Below are 15312 nucleotides of genomic sequence, written 5' to 3' on the forward strand. Positions count from 1 at the left end.
AATGTTTAAGTAAAACACTGCTTTCATCTAGTCAATCATTGAAAAACTTTAAATGATTTCTTATTCTGTTAAATTAAGTCAAACTCTGCTTGACTTTCAGTATCCTTCACTATCTGCCTCCAGCTTACTTAGTTTTATTTTCCTATACTTTTGAAACATGGACCTTATACTCTACCTATACTAATCTTATTAGGATCAATCCTGCCTTCTGCTTTTCCACAAAAGCTTCCCTAGAATCTATTTTTTTTCTACTTAACCAAGTCTTACTCATTCATCCCAGATAAGTTCAAGTACAAGCCTTCCTCTCCCTTGTCAGAGCTCCTACTCTGCAGTCTACACTGTACAACCTAACATGACGGTACCATTTAATATTTAATTATATAGTCTTTTATTGTTCTCTTTTTATTTTGTGTGCTGCCCAACTAGGCTGAAATCTTTATAAGAACAATGTTATAGAAATACTGCCATTTTAGTGGCTTATTAATCCACATCTAATTAAACTGCTCAATTCCATTGGTGAGGTGAAGTCTAGTTTTTGGGGTTCCCTTTCAGGGAATGAAAAAATAGGATGAGGTCTAGATTTAGGGAACCAAAATGAGATTAGGGTTTCTGATGGTCAGGGAGTTAAATGGTAAGGTCTTGTGGCAGGTTTGGGGTTTCAGGGAACCAAATGGAGAGGTTTGGCTCCCCTATGCCTCTTTGGGAGATACCACAAGGGTAGGGAGTTTTGAGGAACCCCCTTCTGAGGGCACAGAGATTCTCTGTAAGGGAATTTACAGACCCAAAAATCTAGATTAATAAAAGAGGTTTACTATAAGGATTGGGAAGTAAGGTTAGAAATCCTGACAGAGAGGCCTAAAGTCTGGTTAGGGAAATAGGTGAGGATAAAGAGAGGCTAGCACTGGAAAAGAATATTATCCAGTGGGCAAAGGCTTCCTTGGCATAGCATGGCATGTTTAGAACCTCTGCAAAGAGAGGATTTTAGATTGGCTCTTTTATAATAGGAGCTTTGGCTACAAGCTGGGTTTCAGCTTGAGCTGGAATCTGAGTAGAATTGAATGAGTTTTTTTAATTGAATAGGGTTGGAATTCTGACTGAACTAACCCCACCTATTTAACAGAATGAAGCTATTTATCTTGTTTCCTTTGGGCGGTGTCCCTCACTGAAGCAGAGTCCAAGGAGAATTTCTCTTTCAAGTTTTAGTTTCAGGATCCCTTCTTCACCATCTCTGTAAGATCTTCACTTACCCAATCTTTAGGGCTACATAGAAAAGCAACAGAAACTTCTATCCAATCCTAAAATACTTTTAAATAAAACTATTCTGAAAACAGGAAAAAAAAATAAAGTATTTTGATGTTCATAGCTAAATACAATTATATGAAACATGTATTTCATACATTTGCTTCTTTTAAACATAATTAATAAATTGTACATATTACTTACAGAACTACCTTATTTGTCCATTTTTCCTTTTGAACTTCCATCTCTCATCTATATATTTTTAAAGTGTTTCAGTAGACTTTTTCCACACCCTTTTTTAGCATTAGTATTGCCATTCTCCTTCTCCTAAAGAATTCTATTCACCTACACACACACACTCAAATTTAAGAGAAAAAAACCTGTAACAAGCAAAGTCAAGCAAACCTAAGCTACACAGCAGCCATTTTAAAAAATGTCTTTCTCTTTCAGCACCTCAAGAGTTATCTCCTCTCCATCATGAGGTACATAACTTGTATTATCATAAGTCCTCTGGAGACATAGCTGGTCATTGCCTGACCAGAGTTTTTCAAGTTTTCAAAGTTGTTTTTCTTTTCAGTTGTTGTGTAAATTGTTCTACTGACTTTACTTACATCTATTTGATGAGAGTTAGGAAAAGGGGAACCCCTTTTGGTTTGGCGCAAGGATCTAGTGACAGCGCAGAGTCCCATGTAAAGGAATTTACAGGCCCGAAAACCTAGATTGATTTAAAAAAAAAAAAAAAAAGGTTTATTGTAGGAGTTTGGAAGTAAGGGTAAAGGTAGAAAGACGCCAGGGCCAGAGGTGGTCGCCAGGCGGACAGGAATCCTTACATGGCCGGAAGGATACCATGTTTGGGGGGCTCCTGCAAAGAGAGGACTTCCAGGGTTCCCCTTTATCTCGGAAGGTGAGTGGAGTCCCAGGCTCCTGGCTGGTTTCAGCCAAGGTTAGCATTGAATAGAATTCAATGGGTTTTTAGGAAGAAGCTGTTTGTGGGGGTTGGGGAAACCTGAGCAGATAGTGGGGGACTGGGAAAGCCCAAGTTACCTCAGATCCAGTGGGGGCTGGAAAAGCCCAGATATCATTGGAATTCAAAAAGGACCTCAACCCCCATCAGATTCATACTTTTTTCTGAAATCATCATTATTTATAGAAACATTTTTCTAAAAAGACATTGGGCATTTATCATCTTCCAAGGTTCATTGAAAAGATCTTGGGCTATATATGCTAATTTGTATGTTTTTCCATTGCAGGGAGCTGGAGATAGTTTTGTGGGAGCATTGGCCTTCTACCTGGCTTATTATCCTAACCTGCCTATGGAAGAAATGATCAAGAGAGCCAGCTTCATTGCATCAGTCAGTGTCCAGTCTTCAGGAACCCAGACTTCTTTCCCTTACAAAAAGGACCTGCCACTTAATCTGTTTTGATTAAGATTATAAGACTTATGTGCATGCAGTTAATGTGAACTGCATGAAGGCAGAGAATTTAGCTACCTTGTACACTATAACATGCTTTCCTTTACAAATAAGGATGTTCACCCACCATGCATAGGGTACCTGTTCTCTGTTTTTTATACAGTAATAATGACTGATTCCTCTTACATACTTTTGCAAAGCAAGTGGCCAGGATTAGGAATGCAGTCCGAGGCTAGCTGGGGTTTTACAAGGAACTACAATTTCATCACTGTTTGAAAAACAATTTAAAGACATATCCTAATACAGTGGATTGGTAGCATCACACATATCCTATACTGCCTTGCACATAGTCAGCACTCAATAAATGTTCAGTGAATGAATGGAATGAGTAAATGAATAAGTGAACAATTAATTGTTTGAGGTTCCTAAATTTAAATCTAAAAAAGCAACAGATTCCCTGCATATACCTTCTAAACAGGCTCAGCAGAGGACATCAAATGAACAAGCTGTTTGGCCCAAGGCTTAATCATACAAGCTTGTAGCTATTTGTCAAAGCAATGCCTTGAAATAGCCAATTCTTTCTGAAACTTCAACACTCTTTGAGCCTGTTTTGGAAACAGAACTCTAGCACAGGCTAGGACAGGGCTCTAGCAAATGGCCTCGGGACCTTTCCATCTCTAGTTTTTCATCTAAAGCCAAAGTGCAGATTTTAACCATCCCACAAGCTGGCCTATGCCCACAGAAGGACTAGTATTCTCTAACATCATTTACAGCCAGTATCATTTCTTCTCTCACCACTGCTAGTCCCAAGATTCTCAGTCTCAGAGATGGAAATCACCTAGTACTTGAGTGGGAATGGCTCCTTTTTGACTGGAGATTTCTTTAGAGCCAGGCATTAGGGAAAAGTGGATTTGTAAAAAAATGGCTAAGGAGAATGGGAGGTGCTTCTTTGAAAAGGGCAGGATTTCTCCACTAGAAGATGGGACCACAAGCTTCATCTGACACATACTGAACAGGTAAACAGGGTCACTGAGTATTGAGCTGAAACAGACAAGCGATTTACTAATCCAGCTGCCTCTATGAGGGAGTCACCCAAAGTCACAAAGCTGCAGCTGATGGAGCCAGGTCAAAGCCACATCTTCTGCCCCTTAAGCCCATTACCTTCATATACTTGGTTTCTAGTCCTGATGCTTCCAACTGCCAGCTGTGTGACACAGGGCAACTTTCCTAACTTCTTTGAGCATATTTCATCAGGAATTTGGGCTAAATGATGGTTTCCTCCACTTCTAAGATTCTACAATGCTAAGCTAGTTGCTGTAACCACATGAAGGCACAAGACCACCCTCCTCCTCCTCCTCCTACTGTGTGATCACAAAACTTCTACAAATAAATAGCTCTCCCTAATAATAAACAGGCTGAGTTCAATTCTCTATGGTAGAAGTATGAGTGACACTATCTGTGCTAAAAATAATAAGACTTACTTCTTTAAGTGATCTGGGCTTAAAAAGGTTGGCTAACTTTTTTTTTTCTAATTACATAAGTACAAAAGGGGTTCTCTGGGGGTTTTGGCATTCTAAATCCTCCCTATTGGTGTTCCCAACTTTCCTTTTCATTTCTGCCTTTACCTTGACACTTGTTGCAGGATCATTCTGAAAAGTAAATTCTTGATCTTCTCTGGGGTAAAAACCAGGGCTAGAAATTCTTGCATCAGAAGCTCTGTTATGGAAATTTTTCATTTCTTGTTATTATATGAAACAATGGTCATTTTTAGAAAATCATACTGTTAAAAAATCAGTGGAAAAAAATCATTAAAGGACAATAGTACTAGCTATTTTAATATTTTTTTATTGAAGGCTGTAAAAATAACCCGAAAGATAAATAAATGTTGATGCAATGATCTATGTCCTAAAGTGAAGAATTTTCTTTCAATGCATTGTTTTCCTTCACAATGGTATTCAAATTACAGGAGGCGGTGATTCCAAGCCACTTCCTTTCCTTTGGGTGCACACTGCAGTATTTCTGAATCAGTGTTTCTTTCCCCCCTCCCCAAGAGTCTTCCTCATTTATAAATCAAATTCATTTTCAATCCATTGTTCAAATAGAGCGTACTTTTTTCTTTTCCACAAATAGGACCCGTTTGTTCACTGCAAAAAAGCAGATATGGAAAATTTAAAATCTGAGACCTTGTTACATTTTTCATGCAAAAACATTTATTTGAAGTGAACTTTCTTCATTTTCTACCTACAGTCTCCTACACATCCTTTTCTTTCTTTTTTTTTTTTTTTGCTGAGGCAATTAGGGTTAAGTGATTTGCCCAGGGTCACACAGCCAGGAAGTGCTAAGTGTTTGAGACCACATTTGAACTCAGGCCTTCCTGACTTCAGGACTGGTGCTCTATCCACTGTACCATCTAGCTACTCCCTTTTCTTTTTCAGAAAAATCCATTCAACATTTTGATGCAGTTTAGTTAACAAGCTGGCTGCCTTTGAAAAGTCAAGAAACACTGGCCAAAATTTACAGAGGGCAAGTTCACAGCCAATCACTTCAGTCCTGAAGAACTGGCCAGTATGAGTCACCCTGATGTACTAAACTGAACAAAATCAGAGAGAAGGCTGGAAATAAGTCTTCAGCTATTCACTGAAACACTCTAGTGGGAGCTGAACAAAATCAGACCTAAGAGCTAGAGTCTATGATGGATCACCAGAAAGAATACCTGGAACCACCAACACACAAAGAAAACACTAGCCATTTTGAAGAAAAAAAGTGTTTTTTTCTCTCGGGCATTATTATGGGCATATGGCTTAAAGTAACACTGGATTCAATGGCATTTTAATGAATGACAGGATTGAAAAAAGTTTGATTTCCTACATCTTATACCAAAATTAAATCATCTCCATCCCCTCAAATCTTCACCCCCTTCAGAGAAGCAGACAGGCAGAAGAACATGGACATGATTTAAATTAGATTAGATTTAGATGACCAATCTAAACTCTGTAGACAAAGTTCAGAGAGTTGTTTTGTGTGTTTCCAGAACTATAATAAACCCTGGGAAAGCCTACACCTTCCGTGAAGTAACTTCTCTCATTTTTACCAATTGGGTCGTAGTGCAGAAGGACCAATTTCTCTCGTAAGCGGCTTCTCTTGGTGTTGAAGGTGTAACCCGTCCCTGCTTGGCTCACCATTTTCACAAGGAGGGTCCTAAAATTATAGAAGAATTTATCACCAAATGAAGAGAACAACTACAAAGTCGCTTGGGCACTGGCATATATTAACAACACATGACAGAGTCTTAGAAGAACTGGACTATTAGGCACGATTTTATTTGTACTCTTCAGGTAGAAAATGTTTAGTTCTTAAGATGCTCTATATTTTCAAAAGGTATACAAGGGAGCCTCGTTTCTTATTTCCTGAGCTCTATAGTACATAGGCAAACATGTATGGTGATCTAAGAATTGCCATCTAGGGGATGGAGGAGGCAGCAGTAATCTCAGCAGAACCTGTAGACCAACTCAAGAAACTAAGAATAGTAATCTAAGAAAAGATATCCTTACCACCATTTAAGGCTTGACTATATAGCAGGATACAAAGAATATGAAAAAGGAATCCCCCAAAATAAATTGTTCTTTGAATTACTATAATCAATAGCCAACCTATAAGCGGTAGTTATGATTGATTATAAGTACCCACCTGCCTCTTTGGTATTTATATCAGGCAAAAATTTAATAATAATTTAATTTGATCTAAGGTATGTTTTATATGTACATAGCAAAAAACTGCAACTCTGTTAAGTCCACCACTGATTCGGCCCTTACCTGGTGACACTGTTTTGTTTTTTTTTTTCACATGTGACTTGACAACTGGATGTTATGACTCTCAAAGGCAAGGACTCCTACGTAACTTTGTATTCCTAACAATACACTGTAGAGTTAGATATTTAAAAAACATGTAAGTAAAGTATGCAATAATAATAATAACTAATGTTTTTTGCCTTTGTATTTTCAGCACTAACATGATAGGTGCTTAATAAATGCTTGTTGACTCGGGCATCATTTATGATCATATCACCATGCCAGGTAGATACAGATTTAAGTCATGCACCCTCAAAAAGCTTATGACAAAGGGGCAATGGCAAATGCCCCACTACCTACTTACTATAAGATAAAACATGATCAATTCCATTAATAGACAATAGAGAATTAAACCATTTTACTATGTCATAAGAAACTCACTAAATTCTTAAATTTGAAATTTTATATAAAAAAATAGCTTATCTTGCTTTTTGCACTTTCACAGACTGATATGTATCATATAATATGTCATAGTTCATATATAATATAGTATCTTATAGAACAACAGAATTCCTTTTCTTATTTCCCCTATAAGGGGTTTATTTATTAATTGCATCTACCACACATACTAAAATGTCACAAAATAGTAAGATGTATTCATTTGACAAAGGAAACCTAGCCTACTATTTTTTTTTTTTACTACAGGCAAATGTCCTTTCAAAAGATTACAAACTTTATTCAGTAGAGGAAACCTTAATGATAGTCATCAGCTTCAAGAACTTTTTTGAAATGACAGTAACAGGGGCAGCCAGGTGGCCCCATGGATAGAGCACCAGCCCTGAATTCAGAAGGACCCGAGTTCAAATCTGATCTCAGACACTTAACACTTCCTAGCTGTGTGACCCTGAGCAAGTTACTTAACCCCAGCCTCAGGAAAAAAAAAAAAAAGAAATGACGGTAACAGCCCAATAGTGAGCTACTATCTATCATTTGCAATTTACAAACTACTATTTGTAGATTCTGGTCTTGAGTCTTTGATATTTTTGAAATAATTATAAACCATTCAGAAAATGAAACTGCAATGACTTGAAACAGGCCCTGTCAGCTCTTAGGTGTTATCTGAAAATACCTATAATCACTGAACAAACCCCCTAGTTTGAGGAATTATGGTAAGGACCTTAATGTGAGGCAAAGGAGAAAAATAATAATGATTTAAGACAGAAGACAGGTTAAGTAGACCCCCTCCCCTCCATTAGGTAAGTCCACTGAAGAACTGGAAAGGCAAGAAAAGGATTTGGTTTAGATTAATTTTAAAAGCTTTTAGAATTATGTAAATTATCAAATCTCTAACACAAGAAAAAATTTTTAGTTAAAACATGGAATTATGATGGCTCACCTTGGCTTTCTAACACATTTTAAAAGGAAGGAGGGTTAATATTCTAGGCATCTACCTCAAAGTTGGTAAAAAAAAAAAAAAAAAAAAAAATTGGAACAGTTCTGTATACAAGATAATATCAATAACAATATTTCCTATGATAGCAAAGAAATGGAAATGCAAGAATTATCAACTGAGGAATGACTAGAAATGGTGGCATAAATTAATGAAATATTATTACATTGTAAGAAACTAAATTTTGAATCAGAAAAACCTTAGTTCAAATTCTAATACTTGTTAGCTGTATAACTCCGAAGCAAGTGACTGTCTCTCTACCTCATCTGTAAAATAAGGTGGTTGAACTCAATGACTTCTAAGATCCTATAAAAACATGAAGGAAAGGAAAGAAGAAAAGGAAGGAAGGAGGGAGAAAGGGAAGGAGGAAAGAAGGAAGGAGGGAGGAAGGGAAGGAGGGAAGAGAAGGAAAGAAGAAAGAAGGAAGGATGGAAGGAGAAAGGAAAGAAGGAAGGAAGGAAGGAAGGAAGGAAGGAAGGAAGGAAGGAAGGAAGGAAGGAAGGAAGGAAGGAAGGAAGGAAGGAAGGGAGGGAGGAAGGAAGGGAGGAAGGGAAGGAGGGAGGGAGGGAGGGAGGGAGGGAGGGAAGGAAGAAATTATGTAATTATAAAGGCTAAGCCAGGTCCCAAAGAAGAGTTCTGACAATGCCGTTCCCTCCCTGTTTGCATAGTTGGGGGGCCATGGGTCTGAAAATATTGCATGTAATATCTGTTAATTTATTTTTTCCTCCAAACTTATTTTTCCTTTTTTTTTTTTTTTTTTTAATTTTGTTGCAATGGATGGCTTGTCAGACACCAGAAGGGAAAGCGAAATATTGGGAAATGAAGATTATTAAAAGATTTTTTTTTAAGTTTCTTTAACATTGTAAAACAAAGGAAACTTTTACTTACTTTGACTTGCTCTTGGCAACTTTTGGTGGCAAAGCAAGGGTGGGAGAAAGAGAAAAATATACACTAATTACCATCATAATTAAGCCACTTGTCCAGTTTTTTACAGGCTACAACTGTCATTACCCACGAAACAAACACGGCCGGGAAGACAGCCGCTATCGACATTTATCTTGTTTTCAGGGAAAACTCTGAAGACACCTTCAGTACAGTTAAGACTTGTGGGTGGTTGTGAATTTCACGTCCGCTATTACACATCACAACCCACCCAAGCGCGGTACAAAACTTGTGTGGAGTGTTTCCTACGAGTCAGTTTCCTCGATCCGCGCAGCCTTTCAGAACTGAAAGCCCCTGGAGTGAGACGAGCTGAGAAGCCAGGTCCGAGCTACGGCTCTCTCAGCTCAGGCCGTTCACATTCGTTACCAAGTTTTACAAAACCCGCCGTGACGGTTCCCGTAGGGGAGGAGGGGGGAAGGGGGGAGTAGCAAGAGATAAAGAACAAGCCCGTTCTCTACAGCTGAACACTTTCACATTTAAAGGACAACCTCCGTAGTTTAGAGGACGAGCCTGGGTGGGGCAGAGAGAGTGCGCAGGCGCACCGCGAGTAGACTCCTGGGTATTGTAGTGCCCAGAACTTACAAATCAGAGACCCGCCGGGATACCGGCATCCCACCGCACGATTAAGATCCCTGCACTATCACTAGCGGACTAACACCCCCTTAGCAGTCGCCGCCGCCGCCGCCCTAAGCCCCACTTACGGCAAACAGCGGAGAGGAGCATGGCGACGCAGACTAGAGCGGCCTTCTCAACTCGCTAAAAGGCCTCTAGCTGCATGGAGCTCTTCCAGCTACCTTGCAAGTAATAGCTTCCGGCGCACTGCTCCGCTACCAGGAACCACTTCCGGGGAGCAACGGGAGTCCCCGCCTCCTCCTGGTTCATTTCCACTTTAGGTTACTTTCTAACTGCTGGCCCTGAAAACTTTTGCCATTTCCCATTGAGCATAATTTCCCATGCAGACTTTGAGAGAAGCACTTATCAGAACATTATTGTTCTGTAAGAAATGACCAGCAGGCTGATTCAGAAAGGCCTGGAGAGACTTGCATGAACTGCTGCTGAGTGAAATTAGCAGGACCAGGAGATCAGTATATACGTCAACAACAATACTATATGGTGATCAATTCTGATGGATGTGGCCCTCTCCAACAAGGAGATGAACCAAATCAGTTTCAATAGAGCAGTAATGAACTGAACCAGCTACACCCAGGGAGAGAACTCTGGGAGATGACTATGAACCATACATAGAATTCCCAATCCCTCTATTTTTGTCCGCCTGCATTTTTGATTTCCTTCACAGTTTAATTGTACACTATTTCAAAGTCTGATTCTTTTTGTGCAGCAAAACAACTGTTTGGACATGTATACATATATAGTATTTAATTTATATTTTAACATATTTAACATGTATTGGTCAACCTCCCATCTTGGGGGGGAGGGGGGAAGGAGGAGGAAAATTCGAGCAAAAGGTTTGGCAATTGTCAAATTACCCATGCAAATATCTGGTAAATAAAAACTATAATTAATAAAAAAAAAATACAAATAAAAATTGCATGATGGAATCTGTCAGTTGTTTTGCTAAACTATAGGCATGCTATTTCTACAGAATCTGTAATAGCCCTGTCCAGAAAAATATGTCCGGTATGATCCTATGAAATCACCACTTCTCTAATTTTCTTCCTTTTGTCTATGTATATTTAATACTACTATATTTATTATGAAAAAGGTTTTTTTAAAACATATATTGAATTTAACATGAACGTTTAACAGAATGTTCTGCTCTCTGTGTATTTTTAGATATTTCATTGACTTTTCTTCTTTTTGGTATCAGGATCTGCCCTTTTAACTCATTACACACACACACACACACACACACACACACACACCCCAACAAATAAAAACCCTCCCTTGTAATAAACAACTAAAGTGAAGCAAATCAAATCCACACACTGACCATGTCTGAAAATGCGTGTCTCTTTCCACAAATTTTGTTCCTCAATTCTTTTTTTCCTGAAGCTGGGGTTAAGTGGCTTGCCCAGGGTCACACAGCTAGGAAGTGTAAAGTGTCTGAGATAGATTTGAACTCCGGTCCTCCTGAATTCAGGGCTGGTGCTCTACCCACTGCGCCACCTAGCTGCCCCCTGTAGGGCTGGTGCTCTATCCACTGCGCCACCTAGCTGTCTCTATGTTCCTCAATTCTTTACCAAAGGAGGAGAAACATAATTCTTTTGGACTCATGATTAGTCACTGGATTAATCAGTCTTTAGCTCTTTTGAAGTTGTTGATTTCCAAGTTTGTAGTAATTTTATAAATTGTTTTCAGAGTTCTGTTCTCTTCACTCTGTATTGTTTATACAATTCTCAGATTTCTCCATATTCATCCCCTTTGTTATATAGCACTGTAATATCCATTATATTAATAGATCATATGTTTGACCATTCCCCAGTTGATAGATATTTACCCCTACTTCCTTTTCTAGAGATTCATTAGTTATATATTAAATAATACGCATTCTAGACTGTGGCTGGGAACTGAAGTCAAGGCCAATAACCTATAATATGAAAACTTCCTTTCATTTAAATTGGGACATTTGCCCTTCTTCAATCTTGCAGGTCCTTTCCTATTTTTCACTATTCTTCAAAGCTCATTAAAGATAGATAGCAGTCATATCTTCCAATCTAATACTATTTGGATTGATTCCACAGATTCGTTGCAAGGGAAACACTTTATAGAGCACTAAAAAATAAGTATTCCAAGAGAGCTATCCTTTTTAACAAAGAATTTTAAAAGTAGAAGAAGAGGAAAAAATTCAGCAAAACCAATCAGCACAATGAAAACATCTGATATTATATGCAATGTTCCACACTCATGGACATTCCCCTCTGCAAAGCAGAATAAGAAATATCTTTTCATATCTCTTCTCTGGGGCCAACCCTGGTCACTATAAATTTGCAACATTCAATTTTGTTCCCCTGACTTTGCTAATTTCACTTTGTATCAATTCATGTAAGTTTTACTGGGATTCTTTAAATTTATCATATTCAGCATTTCTTACAATATAGTAATAGTCGATTACCTTCATATACCACAATTTGTTTAGGCATTCTTCAGACAATCAAAATTGCCTTTTTAAAAGATAATTTTCATGGTCTTTCATTTAACCACAGGGTATATAAAAACATTTGAAATCACTTTTTATGTTGTTGTGCTTTGCTTTGTTTTCCAGATTTAAGTTTTCTGTTGTTTGTGATTGATTTAATTTAGGAAAAATAAGTAAATTTGTATGTGTGTATGTATATATATAAAATAAATCAAAGTAAGATATAATGGATTCAGAGTAAGAGGAGTCCTCCGCACAACCCTATCAAATCTTATCATTTTATGAGAATCTTGCTCTCATTAGATCAACCACTGTGTCAAAGCCATAGCCTTACTCCATGGTCATCAATAAAGCTGCATAAAGCTAGTTTTCTAATTTGGGAAATAAAGTTAATCCCATTTCCCTTCAGCTATTTTCTCAGACTAGTCAATAATTTAAAGCCCTAGTACCATCCTTCAGTGTAGTCTCCTTGTCATTACATAGACAACAAGTTATATTTGACATCTTTGCAGGTATATCAGTAAATTCCAGAAGCCTTCTCTTGATTCATTTTAAGTCCAGGTAAAATCTACTAACCCTTAGATTAAATTAAGATGTAACGTTGGTTCAGGTCCAGATCCAGCTGTTGACGCTCCACCTTTTTACTGGGTTCATAATGCTGAATCATTTCCAGGTTGGTTCCCACCCTTCCCCACTGGGGTGTGGCTCCTTCCTGGAATCTCAAGATAGATTTTTACACATTTCAACATTTTACATCTATTGGGATACATAGATGGGATCCACCCATATCAAGAAAAGTTCTTTTTCCCATAGACCACCCTCATAGAGAACTAAGTGATAGACATTCTCAGAGGTCAAATAAGTTATTCTAAGAGAGATTTCCATATACAGACATGAAAGGACACATTCTTGAGTGCTTGGGGGCCTTGGCTGCAGCCAGTTCATCCAAACCTTTGCCATCAATCAATCCATAAACATTTATTCAAGTCCTACTATGGGGCTATGTGCTGTGCTATGCTCTGAACTACAAGGTTAAAAAAAAAAAAAACTAAAGAAATTATATTTTCTTCTGTCTTTCACACTCATCCCCCATAATGTTCTCCTCTCCCAGGGCAGTAGTTTAATATGAATCAATCAGCAAACAAAATATGCCTGAAGGCAAAGATTTTACTTCATGATTTTTTAAAGTTTTCAAAGATCTATATTCCCAACTTCCCTGTAAGCAGATAGAATAAACACTCCTATCCCTATTTTATAGATGAAAAAACAAAACTTCATGGGGTGAACAGCTTGCTGGAGAGTAAAGTAACCACTGGCACATTCAGTGTCCCCTCATCCTGACATGTGTGACCTTCCACAATTTCCACATGTGCTTTCCACCCATCCCTATCTCCTACAGTTCCCTGACATGAACCTTCTGCTGGACAGGATTTCTGTCTCCTCACAGAGGTGGAATTTGAGTTCAGAGGGCCAAGGTGCAAATCTTGACTCTGATTCTTAATCCCTCAAAAGCCTTATTTCTCATTTGACCTTCATAAACCTCATCTGTAAACTGAAAGGTTGAACCAAATAACCTTGTTCCTCCCAGTTCTGAAATCTCTATGAACACACACACACACACACACAAACATAAAATTTCCAAATTTAACAACATTAATTCACCCATAGTGATTGAATCTCTACTATGAACTATAAACTATATACTCCATGCCTTTGACTTTGCTATTTTTCTTGTCTAAAATACCTAATGAGCTGAATTGAATTCAATTGTATTTTTTCATTCTAACCACCCTCTCAGGTCCAAGTACCCTTTCCTCCATAAAGCTTTCCCTAACTGCTGAAGTAGCTTCCTGGCTAAGTCTTCTTTCCCCTGGCCTTGGTCAATTATTCATAATCTAATATTGATATTGAGCTCTCTGCCATGTGGCGGTCTTGCCTCCTAATTTAATTAGCAGCTCTCTAGAGGGGAAGGGCTTTGAGTTATAAGTCTAGCCCAACCCTACATGCAAATAAAAATCCTCTTTACATCATACCCAGCAAGAAATCATACAGCTTCTGCTTGGAAGACCTCTAGGGAGGAGCAGCTGGCTACTTTCCTAGATGACCCATCCCAGGATGAGACTGTTCTAGGGAAAAGGAAGTTTCTTCCTAACATGGGCTCACTTTTCCTCATTATGACTTCCATACAATTATACTACATATACTAACACTCCTAGTTCTGTCTTCCATGGTCAAGCAGAGTAAATCGTAATCCCTTTCCAGTGTGTACTGAGTTCTAGGACAGGGGATATGGGTGAAGGGGAAGGTTGAGAAGGAATCTATCCATCCATTTGTATGAGAATTCCATTCTGGCTCAGTACTTTCTGAACCAGTCATTCCTCTAGCTCCCTAGTCAGCCAGAAGATTCCCATTCACACACTGCACCAGCCACCTAATCACTCATGGCCTTTAAATGTGGATAGATTGAAAGCAGGCCAGAAAGCAGCCATTTTCTGTATAACCCAACAGGAAAGATACCACCACTAAACACTCTAACTTGGCTCTCCTTGGCCAGTGTCCACAGCCCTTCAGATGCTTGCAGAGAGCTAAGGATACTCTTCAAAATAAGCATCTCCTTTTCTTTCCACCCATCCTCATATGTCATGAACGAGGGGCTCTTCACCATTTTTGCTATCTGGCGGATAAACTTGACTTCTACACAAGACTTACTCCAAATGTATTCTGAGGACAGAATGACACCCCCCCCCCCCCAGTCCTAGGCACTGTTCCTTTGTAGTTAAATAGCAGTTTGGAGGCTTTCATATCATATTTAGCCCAGTTCTATGCAAAAAATAAAAAATTTATAAAGACTCCTAAAGAGTTAGAAGTGATCATCTAATCCCACTGTTAATCCTTTTTTCAGTTGGGAAAACTTGGGCCCAGAAAAGGGAACCCACTGGAAAACTCTGGCTGTTGCCAGCACTCGTGGCACAAGGTTCACACAAAAATCGTGCTTCAATGACTCTTCATCAATTTAACAAAATGTTGAATTGTGTCATTGTTATTCAATAATCATATACCTTAGGGTGTGGAGACAGATTTTTTTTAATTGAGCTTAAATCATTTTCTATATCTGAAGCCAACTTCTGTCTTATCTGCTTGTCCAAAAGCTCTCTGCAATAGTTTCGGCCAAATCACCCCCTGTACCTGGAACATACTTATTTTTCTCACACCAACCTTCCAAACACTCCTTTAGTTGAATATTGTCTAAAATCCCAATTCTTCCATGAAACTTTCTCTCATCTGAAGAGACTGGGTTCCATTCTGTCTAACTATTCATCTTACTTGGTTTCTCTTCCTGTGGGTAGGGACTGACTGTGCAGTGCCCAGCATGACCTTCCTAAC

General features: G+C 38.5%; 2 protein-coding genes across 2 annotated transcripts in view; one reads left to right on the forward strand and one right to left on the reverse strand.

Moving 5' to 3' along the window:
• Positions 1-4546, forward strand: part of RBKS (ribokinase) — a 135492-nt gene extending 130946 nt beyond the window's left edge. The window contains 1 exon segment of the mRNA XM_074288296.1: positions 2490-4546. Within this exon segment, the coding sequence (XP_074144397.1) occupies positions 2490-2663 (174 nt within the window). The 3' untranslated portion in view covers positions 2664-4546.
• MRPL33 (mitochondrial ribosomal protein L33) lies at positions 4480-9658 on the reverse strand. Its single transcript, XM_074288297.1, has 4 exons — positions 9533-9658; positions 8778-8796; positions 5743-5849; positions 4480-4795 (listed from the first exon to the last, which is right to left on the reverse strand). The coding sequence occupies exons 1-4, from the start codon at positions 9552-9554 to the stop codon at positions 4746-4748; spliced, it is 198 nt and encodes a 65-aa protein (XP_074144398.1). The 5' UTR covers positions 9555-9658; the 3' UTR covers positions 4480-4745.
• Between the last annotated feature and the right edge of the window lie 5654 nt (positions 9659-15312).

The sequence above is a fragment of the Sminthopsis crassicaudata genome, chromosome 2 (genome assembly GCF_048593235.1).
Source record: "Sminthopsis crassicaudata isolate SCR6 chromosome 2, ASM4859323v1, whole genome shotgun sequence".
Classification (NCBI taxonomy): Eukaryota; Metazoa; Chordata; class Mammalia; order Dasyuromorphia; family Dasyuridae; genus Sminthopsis; species Sminthopsis crassicaudata.

Bases quoted from the DNA above. Each gene is read 5' to 3' on its own strand.
- MRPL33 (XM_074288297.1), bottom strand. From the start codon at position 9,554: ATGCTCCTCTCCGCTGTTTGCC. The intron at 4,796-5,742 runs GTAAAAATGAGA...GCTTTTTTGCAG, and splicing joins TCTGCACTACGACCCAATTG to TGAACAAACGGGTCCTATTT.